Genomic DNA, 15,612 nt, shown 5'->3' with positions numbered 1-15,612 from the left:
TGGTATCCTATACTGACTTTTTCCCGTTATAATATTGTCAAAGTACAAAACTTCCTTGTTTACAAAAAAAATTATCTTGATACACAAGTTTGCGACATACACCTCCGCTTTCCCTGGCCTTTGCTCGTTTGTAGCCCCAAATACAGGGTGAAATCATTGTATTTTATCGTTTCGACATACCTGCCCACTACTGAATGTAATAATATATCGGTTAAACGCATGTCCAAGAGGAGCCTGATAACTGCCCTGTACTGCTTCGAAACCGGTTAGGTGGATACTTTTATTGAGAAATGCGCATCAAATATGTTGCTGTCGAGTGCGTAAATCAAGTTACACCTGCTTATGCTGTACGTGTAGACAACGTAATAATGTTGCTGTCTTTGTCTGCTTGTATTGATACGTTTCTCAATTATTGCGATAACTGAGCGTTGCAATACTGCGGTGAACGCTGCTAATCTAAGCTGTGGGAATTTATTTCACCGCGCTCACCTCTCTTGTGAGCAGAGGGCGGAGGGTGCCCTTCAAGCTGCATTTAGGCAGTTTTTTTTTTTTCCTGCGTCCCCTGTGTCCCTTCGATGCCTTCTACCAATGAGATCCAAATAAACCAACCTTCAAGCCTCCAAGAGAAGCAAACGCAAGTAGCATGAAAAGAGGTGGCTCTCATACCGTTACCTTTTCTTTGCGAATCAGTCAGCTTTAATAATTTTCTCTCCATGTAAACTGCTAATGCAATGTTTCCCAACAAACGGCACTTAGCAACTTCGAAAACCCCATGGCGCCGTATTATTATCAGTTACGTCTACTCAACGTCGTTTAGACGGAAACGCAACTGTCTGCATGATTTTGTGCTGCCGCAGCGGTGGCCTAGTGGTTGAGCATCTCCCTCGCATGCGGAAGGTGCGGGGTTCGATCCCCAGTGCCACCGGGTACCCAGCGGTGACACAATGGGTGCAAGCTTCCCCTGGCCTGGTGCTCGGCTTATTCAGGGTGAAATGCTTAAAAATGCGTCTTTGACCCCACCGCAAACGAAACTACCTCGTGTCATGGCGCTCTTTGGCTGCAGATGCCCTTGTGCCATAAAAATCTACTATAATTATCATGATTTTGGTGTTTTGCTCACCCTTTCGAGTACAGCAGGTACACTGAACACAGCCACAGCTAGTCAAAACTTGTCGGTCGTCTTGCAGTCGCAGTGTCTGCATCACGCGTAAAACACTGTAACTAGATAGATGGTTAGTGTGACGAGCCACGCAAGCATGCAATGCCTGTCTCTAGACCAGTCACACCACTGCATCAGCCACGCCACCACACACAGCCTTCACCGCAGGCATATACTGCACCCCATAACTAACTTGCAGCACTACCAAAGGTAGCGACATCCCCAACCAATCAGGAGAGTGTGTTAAACGTGTTCATTCGCGCCCAGTCGTCTGCGTGTCGTCTGCTCACGGCGAGAAAAGATCATAAATGGACACTCTCTACGTAACGTAAGCGTGTGCACGCTTACGCATCCTAATAAACGCAAGCATGTTGTGGGCCGTTATACCGTTTGTCACATTCGCACTTTTAGTTAAGCGTACGCAGACTGAGACGCGACGATAAATTCTAGTGTTCCTATATATGCTCCCGCAGGGGGAGCGTATACAGGAACACTAATAAATTCGGCCTATTGGCGCCATCTGGTCGTTCGAAAGGGAAGCATTTTTGTCAACAAACCGATGCCCCCTTTTAGGAGCAAAAACGTCAGAATCGTCATTCTAAATAAAGAGTAAAGCTAATTTATTGCTCAAAGGTATTCTTATAGGTGAGATGAGACAAAGCAAAAGCCCGGTGCCTCATTTGTGGCCAGTGAACGCACTGAAAGTAGCAGTAACAATGACGAATTCAGTCCGTGGCAAGGGGTCCTGCTTCTAAGGGCGCCGCTATTTTGGAAAACATATTTTAGCGCACGAAGGAGTCCCGCGCGGGGAACACAAGAAATAGCACACGTACAGCTAGCGTACGTTAAGGTTCGACATGAAATAGCGCTTGATGCATGTACACTTTGAAGCACGCTGTCCCATATGCCAGTATGTCTATTTTACAGTGGCACTACATTCCGCAGCGTCAGATCATTGACTGTGCACTCATCGCAGCTTTTCAATGCTGCCAAAAACTACTGGGATGGAGTATAGGGCGTAGCACTTGACTGACGAAGGCGCAAAAACCAAACTGGCGCCTATCTTCGCCCATGAAACGGAGCTTTGGCGAACGTCGATACATCCTAAACTGACGGCTGTAATTTTTTCTGGAGCAAAGAGTGTCCGGTGGTAGCGGGGATTCGACCTGAAAGCCTCTTGCCCATCAGGTCACATGAGGTGCAGCGTTAGACCATTCGCCTACGGCGCGTGAACGCATCCTCTTCACTGCACTCGAGGTGCAGCGTTAGACCATTCGCCTACGGCGCGTGAACGCATCCTCTTCACTGCACACGAGGTGCAGCGTTAGACCATTCGCCTACGGCCCGTGAACGCATCCTCTTCACTGCACACGAGGTGCAGAGTTAGACCATTCGCCTACGGCGCGTGAACGCAACCTCTTCACTGCACACGAGGTGCAGCGTTAGACCATTCGCCTACGGCGCGTGAACGCATCCTCTTCACTGCACACGAGGTGCAGCGTTAGACCATTCGCCTACGGCGCGTGAACGCATCCTCTTCACTGCACACGAGGTGCAGCGTTAGACCATTCGCCTACGGCGCGTGAACGCATCCTCTTCACTGCACACGAGGTGCAGCGTTAGACCATTCGCCTACGGCGCGTGAACGCATCCTCTTCACTGCACACGAGGTGCAGCGTTAGACCATTCGCCTACGGCGCGTGAACGCATCCTCTTCACTGCACACGAGGTGCAGCGTTAGACCATTCGCCTACGGCGCGTGAACGCATCCTCTTCACTGCACACGAGGTGCAGAGTTAGACCATTCGCCTACGGCGCGTGAACGCATCCTCTTCACTGCACACGAGGTGCAGCGTTAGACCATTCGCCTACGGCGCGTGAACGCATCCTCTTCACTGCACACGAGGTGCAGAGTTAGACCATTCGCCTACGGCGCGTGAACGCATCCTCTTCACTGCACACGAGGTGCAGCGTTAGATCATTCGCCTACGGCGCGTGAACGCATCCTCTTCACTGCACACGAGGTACAGCGTTAGACCATTCGCCTACGGCGCGTGAACGCATCCTCTTCACTGCACACGAGGTGCAGCGTTAGACCATTCGCCTACGGCGCGTGAACGCATCCTCTTCACTGCACACGAGGTGCAGCGTTAGACCATTCGCCTACGGCGCGTGAACGCATCCTCTTCACTGCACACGAGGTGCAGCGTTAGACCATTCGCCTACGGCGCGTGAACGCATCCTCTTCACTGCACACGAGGTGCAGCGTTAGACCATTCGCCTACGGCGCGTGAACGCATCCTCTTCAATGCACACGAGGTGCAGAGTTAGACCATTCGCCTACGGCGCGTGAACGCATCCTCTTCACTGCACATGAGGTGCAGCGTTAGACCATTCGCCTACGGCGCGTGAACGCATCCTCTTCACTGCACACGAGGTGCAGCGTTAGACCATTCGCCTACGGCCCGTGAACGCATCCTCTTCACTGCACACGAGGTGCAGAGTTAGACCATTCGCCTACGGCGCGTGAACGCAACCTCTTCACTGCACACGAGGTGCAGCGTTAGACCATTCGCCTACGGCCCGTGAACGCATCCTCTTCACTGCACACGAGGTGCAGAGTTAGACCATTCGCCTACGGCGCGTGAACGCATCCTCTTCACTGCACACGACGTGCAGAGTTAGACCATTCGCCTACGGCCCGTGAACGCATCCTCTTCACTGCACACGAGGTGCAGCGTTAGACCATTCGCCTACGGCGCGTGAACGCATCCTCTTCACTGCACACGAGGTGCAGCGTTAGACCATTCGCCTACGGCGCGTGAACGCATCCTCTTCACTGCACACGAGGTGCAGCGTTAGACCATTCGCCTACGGCGCGTGAACGCATCCTCTTCACTGCACACGAGGTGCAGCGTTAGACCATTCGCCTACGGCGCGTGAACGCATCCTCTTCACTGCACACGAGGTGCAGAGTTAGACCATTCGCCTACGGCGCGTGAACGCATCCTCTTCACTGCACACGAGGTGCAGCGTTAGACCATTCGCCTACGGCGCGTGAACGCATCCTCTTCACTGCACACGAGGTACAGCGTTAGACCATTCGCCTACGGCGCGTGAACGCATCCTCTTCACTGCACACGAGGTGCAGCGTTAGACCATTCGCCTACGGCGCGTGAACGCATCCTCTTCACTGCACACGAGGTGCAGCGTTAGACCATTCGCCTACGGCGCGTGAACGCATCCTCTTCACTGCACACGAGGTGCAGCGTTAGACCATTCGCCTACGGCGCGTGAACGCATCCTCTTCACTGCACACGAGGTGCAGCGTTAGACCATTCGCCTACGGCGCGTGAACGCATCCTCTTCACTGCACACGAGGTGCAGAGTTAGACCATTCGCCTACGGCGCGTGAACGCATCCTCTTCACTGCACACGAGGTGCAGCGTTAGACCATTCGCCTACGGTGCGTGAACGCATCCTCTTCACTGCACACGAGGTGCAGCGTTAGACCATTCGCCTACGGCGCGTGAACGCATCCTCTTCACTGCACACGAGGTGCAGCGTTAGACCATTCGCCTACGGCGCGTGAACGCATCCTCTTCACTGCACACGAGGTGCAGCGTTAGACCATTCGCCTACGGCCCGTGAACGCATCCTCTTCACTGCACACGAGGTGCAGAGTTAGACCATTCGCCTACGGCCCGTGAACGCATCCTCTTCACTGCACACGAGGTGCAGAGTTAGACCATTCGCCTACGGCGCGTGAACGCATCCTCTTCACTGCACACGAGGTGCAGCGTTAGACCATTCGCCTACGGCGCGTGAACGCATCCTCTTCACTGCACACGAGGTGCAGCGTTAGACCATTCGCCTACGGCCCGTGAACGCATCCTCTTCACTGCACACGAGGTGCAGAGTTAGACCATTCGCCTACGGCCCGAGAACGCATCCTCTTCACTGCACACGAGGTGCAGAGTTAGACCATTCGCCTACGGCGCGTGAACGCATCCTCTTCACTGCACACGAGGTGCAGTGTTAGACCATTCGCCTACGGCGCGTGAACGCATCCTCTTCACTGCACACGAGGTGCAGCGTTAGACCATTCGCCTACGGCGCGTGAACGCATCCTCTTCACTGCACACGAGGTGCAGCGTTAGACCATTCGCCTACGGCGCGTGAACGCATCCTCTTCAATGCACACGAGGTGCAGAGTTAGACCATTCGCCTACGGCGCGTGAACGCAACCTCTTCACTGCACACGAGGTGCAGCGTTAGACCATTCGCCTACGGCGCGTGAACGCATCCTCTTCACTGCACACGAGGTGCAGCGTTAGACCATTCGCCTACGGCGCGTGAACGCATCCTCTTCACTGCACGCGAGGTGCAGCGTTAGACCATTCGCCTACGGCCCGTGAACGCATCCTCTTCACTGCACACGAGGTGCAGAGTTAGACCATTCGCCTACGGCGCGTGAACGCAACCTCTTCACTGCACACGAGCTGCAGCGTTAGACCATTCGCCTACGGCCCGTGAACGCATCCTCTTCACTGCACACGAGGTGCAGAGTTAGACCATTCGCCTACGGCGCGTGAACGCATCCTCTTCACTGCACACGAAGTGCAGGGTTAAACCATTCGCCTACGGCGCGTGAACGCAACCTCTTCACTGCACACGAGGTGCAGCGTTAGACCATTCGACTACGGCGCGTGAACGCATCCTCTTCACTGCATACGAGGTGCAGCGTTAGACCATTCGCCTCCGGCGCGTGAACGCATCCTCTTCACTGCACACGAGGTGCAGCATTAGACCATTCGCCTACGGCCCGTGAACGCATCCTCTTCACTGCACACGAGGTGCAGAGTTAGACCATTTGCCTACGGCGCGTGAACGCAACCTCTTCACTGCACACGAGGTGCAGCGTTAGACCATTCGCCTACGGCCCGTGAACGCATCCTCTTCACTGCACACGAGGTGCAGAGTTAGACCATTCGCCTACGGCGCGTGAATGCATCCTCTTCACTGCACACGAAGTGCAGCGTTAAACCATTCGCCTACGGCGCGTGAACGCAACCTCTTCACTGCACACGAGGTGCAGCGTTAGACCATTCGACTACGGCGCGTGAACGCATCCTCTTCACTGCATACGAGGTGCAGCGTTAGACCATTCGCCTCCGGCGCATGAACGCATCCTCTTCACTGCACACGAGGTGCAGCGTTAGACCATTCGCCTACGGCCCGTGAACGCATCCTCTTCACTGCACACGAGGTGCAGAGTTAGACCATTCGCCTACGGCGCGTGAACGCATCCTCTTCACTGCACACGAAGTGCAGCGTTAAACCATTCGCCTACGGCGCGTGAACGCAACCTCTTCACTGCACACGAGGTGCAGCGTTAGACCATTCGACTACGGCGCGTGAACGCATCCTCTTCACTGCATACGAGGTGCAGCGTTAGACCATTCGCCTCCGGCGCGTGAACGCATCCTCTTCACTGCACACGAGGTGCAGCGTTAGACCATTCGCCTACGGCCCGTGAACGCATCCTCTTCACTGCACACGAGGTGCAGAGTTAGACCATTCGCCTACGGCGCGTGAACGCATCCTCTTCACTGCACACGAAGTGCAGCGTTAAACCATTCGCCTACGGCGCGTGAACGCAACCTCTTCACTGCACACGAGGTGCAGCGTTAGACCATTCGACTACGGCGCGTGAACGCATCCTCTTCACTGCACACGAGGTGCAGCGTTAGACCATTCGCCTCCGGCGCGTGAACGCATCCTCTTCACTGCACACGAGGTGCAGCGTTAGACCATTCGCCTACGGCCCGTGAACGCATCCTCTTTACTGCACACGAAGTGCAGCGTTAAACCATTCGCCTACGGCGCGTGAACGCAACCTCTTCACTGCACACGATGTGCAGCGTTAGACCATTCGACTACGGCGCGTGAACGCATCCTCTTCACTGCACACGAGGTGCAGCGTTAGACCATTCCACTACGGCGCGTGAACGCATCCTCTTCACTGCACACGAGGTGCAGCGTTAGACCATTCGCCTACGGCGCGTGAACGCATCCTCTTCACTGCACACGAGGTGCAGCGTTAGACCATTCGCCTACGGCGCGTCAAATTCACGCGCGTGAACGCATTGGCTTGTAGCTCTGCAGCGTGAGATATGGAATTAGTGTTGACGAAAGATGTAAATTTTGTGCCATTTCAAGACCGCTTCAATAAAGTAGGAATGGAAAGCCCAGTCCCTGCTCTATTTGAAGCCACTGCGATTTAAGTGGTTGCACCCATTAGAGTCTCGAAAATCGTTTTCTTTTTCTCTCAATTTTCGTCCTTTGCATTAACGCCAATTGTCGAAACAATGAATGGTCTTGCAGCAAATGTTAGCAAGGCATCGAAACGTCGCTCCCTTTGACGTGTGCGGGAGATCAGGTAAAGCCAAAGTCCTGCGGTAAAGCCAAGTCTTATATCAGTAAGATTAGATGTAGCAAAAAAACGCGACTTCTACCTCTGATGCAACAAGACTAAGCAGCATATCTAGGCGATACCCCGCATTCCAGATAACGCACTTCCGGAGCCCTACGTCATTATACTGGCGCATAGCCAACAACTGAACGGCAGAGAGTTTATGAACGCAGTTTTTTTCGTAAATTGAAAGAGTTCACTATAAAAATCAGTATATCCGCAGATCTCCCGTCATCATGCTGGAATTATTTTGCTATTAACATTTTGTTCTGTCGTCAACAGCGTTCCCTATTGGTTCGCTCTAAAAGTCTCGACTGCTCGATGCGAGCTTTGCAAACGCTACAAAAGAAAGATTGGGCTGGATATAAAAAAATGGACCGTTGTCTTCGATATTTCCATAAAAGTACCTTACAGTTTTAAAATATTAAAAATTTTTTTCCAAGAAAATTGAAGGTGATAGCCATGGTGCCCAAGGCGTAGAATTTTTTTCTTTCTTTGTGCTGCTAGGCACAAGGGAAAGACGGCGACAGCTGAAACACCTAATCACCCCGCGAAACGGCTCGTGCTAGGGCCCAGGTCAGGTGAATATAAAGAGTGAAAAACAACTTTATTGCCATGTATATTTAGATCGTTGGCGACTGTACCTCAGTGTGACCCCCATTGAGGGGTGGCCTCCAAGGCCCCGTTAACAAGAGCTTCCTGTGTTGTCTTCTGCTTCAGCAGCAGTTGGTTCCAGCTCTCTTCGGAGGTAGCTGGCAGGAGCATACGAGGCGGAGGCTAGACCTCACATCCCCATAATATGTGATCTTGGGTTGCCGATTCCTGGCAATTTAGGCATGCGGGGCTATATTCCCTGTTCGTAATAAACGATAACCGGTGGGGGCTTCGAATGAATCGAGTCTGGATCCTTCTTAGCCTCATGGCCTGTGCTCTGCTAAGGTCTACATGCGGAGGCTGATAAATCCGTCTGTTATCCTTATAATAGTTATGTCATGCCAGTTGGTCAGTGCTACACCCCGCTGATCCGAGTCTGAGGGCCTGGAATCCCGATTCTTCAGACCTTAGGCTATACCTCCTATGCATCCCCGTACTCCGGATTTGCTGAATGAGCTGGGACCCATACCAATTAAATGTTGCGGAGTGCAACCGCTCAAGATGCGGGCTGAGGAGCGAAAACTCCTGGGGCATAGAATTCTGATCTCACAACACATGAATGCAGTAATTTTCGGGTGCTACGAAGCCTGCGCTCGACGTCGTCTACACAAGAAAATAACCATAGCATAACTATCAAAATCTTGGTGTAGGCTAGTCAGTGCACCTTAAGACAGCGCCAGTCCTGTTGTTTGTCTTTCTCCCCTGTGCCTGTTCTCTTTTTCTGCGCTGCACTACTTACACTTAAGATATTCTCAGATCATATCACCCTCTATCAGAGAATACCATTGATTTACCATTTTCCCGCAATTACTCTCGCACAGGGACGCATCGACGACATCGACCTCGCGGACGACAGCCAGAAACGCAATGTGGCGAAAACGCATCAACTAATATATCTTGGATACACCTCAGAGTACCACGACGCGTTGAACCTGGAGGTACACTGGGTCTTATGGAACGGAGTGGACAACCAAAGGGGCGACCCCAGCAAGAGCCTAATTGCCACCCTTTGGACAAAAAGTCTCAGTTCTTTCAACACTGTAAGCGCCCGTGCGTTTTTAAAGCACCCATAGTCTAAAACGCCGACAGCTGTGACCAGTCGGCAGCGCATGTTTAGGCCAATATGTAGGCCACTGCCGTCTTCGAGCATCCAACGTGTGAGTGTGTGCAGGGGTCGCACCCTTTCACATCCCCACGGTTAAGCGGTATTCACACGGGCGATGCAATCTCCCTTCTAAAGGCCGATACACACGACGGACTGTTCGCCCGCGACGCGGGCATCACGTGTTCGTGCGTCACCAAATCGAGAGGCGTGCTCTCGGCCCGCGGACTGGACAACTAAGGAAGTTCAAGTGCCTTTCCCCTCGCGGGAATTAGCGGCGGCCTGCGAAGATGCGCTCGCCAGCTCTGGCAACCATCGCTCTTGCCAGTATTTGGGCTGCCGCATTTCGCTGAGTGGCGTTGAGCTGGCGCGCTGTTTTGACAAGCTGCACTGCGTTCGCTACCATGACGAAGTGACTGACTCGGCTAGCGAGACGGCCCAGGCCGTTGAGGAATTGGACAAAGGGCCGCACCTGCACCATTCAATCGCAGTCATGGGTCGGGAGGAAAAACCAGTTTTACCAGCGTTGCCAAACGCTTTAAAATAATCTGGCAACAGTGGTACACCCAGCGCGTCGTCTGCTCTTCTGGTCCGTCGCATCCGCTTGACGTCATCGGATCGCAGGCCAGCTTTTAGTGGCGCATGAGCACGTGATGCGCTGGCCGCTGGCGAACGGACCGTCGTGTGAATCGGCCATAAAGTGAAGGCGAATGCGTTCAAGCCACGCCTTCGAGAGTGATTGGGCCGACGGCCGCCGCTGACTGAAAAGCGGACAGTTCGCTCAGCCGTGCATTCAGTCCCTGTCTCTCCGGGAGATGTAGCCTTCGGCGGCATGAGAGGGGTGCAGCCCGCAGCTCTCATTCTTGGTCTGTTCGCCCTCTGGGTTTGTTTTCTCTCTTATCTCCCTTCCCTTCGCGCATGTAACCCGCTTCCCACCCTCGTCTTTTTTTTCCCTCCACTGTCCTGACACCGACACAACCCTGCAGGGGGACATTATTCTGGCCCCTCCCTTCTTGTTTAACCCTTCCCCCTCTTTCTTTGCAGCCCGACCGCTTTACTCGTCCCTCGGCGGCTCCCTGCTGTCCATGTGAATTCTGGCTCCGAGAGCAGGGGCGGACTTCGGCGGATCGGAGACGTCACGCGCCTCCTATCCACATACATCCACGCCGATATCCCTTATGTGAATAGCGCTTTACGTGATCAAGCAATGGGGAGCGCAGTGATTTCCAGTGACTTTGGTTTCGTTTGGTTTAGGTGGTTTAACGTCCAAGAGCGACTCAGGCCATGAGAGACGCCGAAGTGAATGGCTCCGGAAATTTCGACCACCTGGGGTTCTTTAACGTGCACTGACATTGCTCAGTACACGGGCCTCTAGAATTTTGCCTCCATCGAAATTCGACCGCCAAGGCCGGGATCGAACCCACGTCTTCCGGGCCAGCAGCCGAGCGCCGCAGCCACTCAGCCACCGCGGCGGCTCCCAGTGACATTCATACACAAATCTGTGGCTAAAAATTGAGAGCACAGCAGTCTGCTGCATTGGAGAAATGGGAAAGCATGTACGTGTCAAAGTCAGCAACTTTTTTAGAGGCTAGCTTTACTCCTATCATGACTCCCTTCGGGCGAGTTTCAGCATATGACCTCTGGCTCTGCCATTTGACCGATGGTTCAGTGGTTAGGGCGCTCGTCTACTGTACCGGAGTACCCGGGCTCGTACCCGACCCGTACCCGGTCGCGTTTCGATGCGCCGAAACGCAATAGGCGCCCGTGTACTGTGCGATGTCAGTGCATGTTAAAGGTCCCCAGGTGGTCGAAATTATCGCTGAGCCCTCCACTACGGCGCCCCTTACTCTCTTTCTTCTTTCACTTCCACCTTCTTTCCTTCCGTTACGGCACCGTTCCGATGTCCACCGAGATAGTATGTCAGACAATTACTGCGCCATTTCATTTCCTCAAAAAAGCAGTTTTCATTATTCTATAAAGAGCCACACGTGTTTCTAGTCAAGCACGTTGCGCGCGCCGCAGAGATCATGAGGCGGGCAGCGGCATCCCAGCAGGTGCGGGCGCCGCCGTGGAGAGGTAGAGGGTAGTTGCCGCCCTGCGCATGTACGCGCCGCCGTAGAGAGGTAGAGGGTAGTCGCCGCACTGCGCATGTGTGTGCCGCCGTGGAGAGGTAGAGGGTGGTCGCCGCACTGCGCATGTGCGCGCCGCCGTGGAGAGGTAGAGAGTAGTCGCCGAACTGCGCATGTGCGCGCCGCCGTGGAGAGGTAGAGGGTAGTCGCCGCACTGCGCATGTGCGCGCCGCCGTGGAGAGGTAGAGGGTAGTCGCCGCACTGCGCATGTGCGCGCCGCAGTGGAGAGGTAGAGAGTAGTCGCCGAACTGCGCATGTGCGCGCCGCCGTGGAGAGGTAGAGGGTAGTCGCCGCACTGCGCATGTACGCGCCACCGCAGGGAGCTTTGGGATAGGGGGTATCTGTTACAGCCAGTGTCGTCGCTTTGGCGATGCGGTTGTTGCAACGCGCGCATCTTTTAATCTTTCCTATTGCATCTTTCAACTCTCCTTTGTCTGCACGCACGCGGCAGCGATTGCGATCAGCTTGAGGCAGTGGGCAGGCCCGTGCACTTTCCTTTTCATCCTTCCTTCGGCCGCACAACAGAGTGCATTGGAAGATGTGCGCTCCGTCGCCACGTTGCAGAGTGGAGAGAAGGATGCATCGTACACGTGTGCTGCATACTCCCTCCGTGACGTCAGACGCCTTCACCGGGTGGAGCGGGAAAGCGTCTGCCGGCATCGAATGTGTAGGGCATGAAAATGGGTTCAGGGTACCCGACGCGGTGCCTCAGTGGTAGAGTGCTCACTCGCGATTTAGACAGCTTTATTTGAAGCGCTCGGCGATTGATCCGGAGTAACCGGGTTCGAACCCGTCCACTGCGGACGCGTTTCGATGGAGCCGAAATGCTAAGGCGCCCGTGTGCTGTGCGATGTCAGTGCACGTTAAAGATCCCCAGGTGGTTGAAATTATCCCGCAGCCCTCCACTACAGCACCTCTTCCTTTCTTCTTTCATTCCCTCCTTTATCCCTTCTCTCACGGCGCAGTTGAACTGTCCGCCTGTATGTGAGAAATACTGCGCCATTTCGTTCCCAAAAAAAAACAGTTTTTAATTTTTGAATTGAACGGCGGTGCACTTTGATGCGTTTAACGAAGCGCTGGTAGTGTTCGATTCTACGCCCGGTCGTCGACAGCCAAAGCTCCCTGCCGGGCAAGGTAACACATTGAAACCAGCGTTGTACCTTAATCACTAGAGCTATTGCTCGACATTCGGTTAAGCAGTGCTAAACCCGTTTTTTTTTGCAAGTCATTGTTGTCTGACAGTGCACATTCCCATCACACTTTGCCATCATACACACCACAGCGCTTTCATTCAGTGCCCCTCTTACACGCCTGAACCAAAGGCCATGTATATGTGTGTATGTGTATGTGACGCATGTGTGTCTCCCGCACTTTTAAGGTGTTTGTGGTGTGGAGTGTATGTAGACATGAGAATGTGCATCTGCATTACGGAATAGTGTGTGTGTACGTAAGGCATTCGGTAGCTCTAGGGATTCGATTTCCGTGCAATAAAGAAAAAAAGACCTTTCGTGGCATATGCGTTAGATGCCCGCCTGCCTCGCCTATCGCCTGCGTTCGAATCCTTTGACGCTTCTCTCTGGCCTTCACCCAGAACTTCCTAGGCCCCTTATACAAGGAAGGTAATGGACAGAAATTGCGCAAGAGCCAGCGTAACGGCAGGCAAATGCGCTACAAACGTTATCTGTGCAGTCTGCGATACTGAGCAGCACAGAAAAAAAAATAAGATGTGGTTGGGTTTTAACGCAGTTTAACCGAGCAGAGGTGCGAAAGTATCTGGATGCGCTCATCTCTGCGATTGCCACGACAGAGCTCAAAGCGCAATTGTAGTGTCCACAGACCCAAGGAGCCTGTTATGCGCTTGTTCTTTTCTTTCGTTACTATTGCGCATACATGGTAGTTTACGAACTCTAAGACGTGTAGTAGCACAGCGTGAGAGTGTGTTGAAGTTTGACCGGAGGTATGAGCGACTGCAGCGATAGCATAGCTGAACAGCGACACACTACTTGCTAAGACATGGTTAGAGAATATTGGCATCCTTTTGTCTACTGTAATTGTCGCCGTTGTTATGCTCCCGAAATGATTGAGCATTGTTTCATCAAGTGCAAAGATGCAATACCCCTCTGGGACATCATTCAACGGACATTGAGAAAAAGACAATTTGAAACTTCCCTCTGTACGTTATCTCACTGCACTGTCTTTTGTTGATGAACCCTTAGACACGTTCTTTTTAATTGGATTACCATGCCCCTGGAGGACACGCGTAATGGACCGACATTTTGGCTCTGTGGTTTCTTCAGAAGACCACGTCATTAAGATGACTGTACACCTGAAAAAAAAGGTATGCCCAGACTGATTTCGATCTCGAGTTGCACTCAGAAATAGTTCTGTGTGCTTCGTTGGCTTTATTCTAGTGCTTTAGCGCTTTGATTAGGTACGCCGTCATTATTATGATGTATTAGTTATGTGCTCCGCATTGGTTGTTTTCTTGTGCTTGGTTGCTTATGTGTGTCGCGTTATGCATCGTATTGATTGTCACTCTTTTCCTAACTGTTTTGTGGTGGAACAGCGCAAAACACCGGGACAAGAGAGAAGCGCTTGTCTCGTGCTCCGCTGCTTTGCGCGGTTCATCACAAATGAGTAACATGCCCAAGCTGCTGTCCTAGTTTTCCTAACTTTTTTCATAGTTATTTTGCTTAAAACACAGTGTGATCACTGTAATAAATACCATGTTGAAAAACAGGATTGTGGTATCGTGCAGTGGCCAGCAAAGCTGATACCCAGTCTCGGGGATATTTATTTCAAGGCGAAAGCCTCTAAGGGCTCACACTCGCGGTGTCCGTCCGTCCGTCCGTCCAACCATTGTGCACGATGGGATTTAAACCACCATCCTACGCTACTTCCTGCTAAACGCGTATATAGTCCTCCTTGTCTAGGACGCTGGAGAGTGTTTGCAGAAAGGTGTCGAACCAGATGGATGCCCCCCAAATGTCCTGCAGTGTCTCCAGCATTTAAGATTCACATACAATTGTGTACTTAACATCTTAACCACACATTAGTGACACAAGCATCAACACCGCGCTAAAGGCTTTCTCCTCACCGTACTTTAGGTCAACAAAGTGCCCCTGGATTTTTTTATTTCGGCAGGTATCTCAAGCTCAAGTACGGCACAAGGTTGTTTGTTTGGTTTCACCGCGTGAAGAATTCTTTTCACACTAAAAACGTCTTCATAAGTTGCGAAATCTGGGACAGCCAAGTTTTAAGAAGGACGGGTAATTGAAGAGACTGGAAGCTTAGATTGAATCGTGCAGGTATTTTCCGCTTATGTCGAATCATTTTCATGCTAATCATCCATCGCAGCTAAGCGCTTTATCGTTAGCAGCGCTGCAGACGGTCATAAATATTTATTCAGAAATACGGTTGCTGATTCCTTCTGCCGCACGACTTGCGTTACACTGAGCACCTTCGTTTTAATATGTTCAATTTCTACAATCTCTATACATCGGCTTTCAGTCGCTGTTTGCCTCGATACAAGTAAATACGCATAAAAGCGGCACCGCGCCTTCTCTTTGACTATCTGCTGCGATGATTTATTTTTATCTGTTTCCTTTGTACGCAGGTCAAGCTAACCAATGATGTCTTTGAGCTGAGAACAGGAAGCGTGATCACCGTGTTCGGCAAATACAAAAAATCCTCCAAAGGCAATAACCGTTACGAGTAAGACACACTATTGAATGCTCTGCACATTGTTATCGCGACCACAGCCAAAGACTCACAGCGTCTAAACGCAATGTTACCAGGGAAACTATTGAACATTCTCCTCATTGTTATCGCGACTCACAGCATCTAAAAGCAATGCTGTCAGCATCGAATTCCTCTTCATCTGGGCCAGAATAAAAGCGTCAGTGTCGAATCTTCAGCGTGCAGCCGGCTATGGCAAGTTATGGTAATAACACAGCATGAAATGGACGACATCATCTGCCGGGCTAGTTGGTTGCGATCACGGTGTACGATCCATATGTATCAGCAGCGCGATCGCGAAAACATGCAGAAGAAGGAGAAGATAACTCTCTCATATCTAACAGTTAACCGCGTC

At 52.2% G+C, this 15,612-nt stretch overlaps 1 protein-coding gene across 1 annotated transcript in view; it reads left to right on the top strand.

Moving 5' to 3' along the window:
- The window catches only part of LOC144109462 (uncharacterized), a 38,206-nt gene that overhangs the window by 13,930 nt on the left and 8,664 nt on the right, over positions 1–15,612 (top strand). The window contains exons 5-6 of the mRNA XM_077642272.1: positions 9,110–9,328; positions 15,136–15,233. Of these exons, the coding sequence (XP_077498398.1) occupies positions 9,110–9,328; positions 15,136–15,233 (317 nt within the window). The remainder of the gene's footprint in view (positions 1–9,109; positions 9,329–15,135; positions 15,234–15,612) is intronic.

Source organism: Amblyomma americanum, chromosome 11 (assembly GCF_052857255.1).
Source record: "Amblyomma americanum isolate KBUSLIRL-KWMA chromosome 11, ASM5285725v1, whole genome shotgun sequence".
In the NCBI taxonomy this organism is placed as follows: Eukaryota; Metazoa; Arthropoda; class Arachnida; order Ixodida; family Ixodidae; genus Amblyomma; species Amblyomma americanum.
Note: the sequence above shows the minus strand (reverse complement) of the source record. Positions and strands in the feature narration are given on the sequence as shown.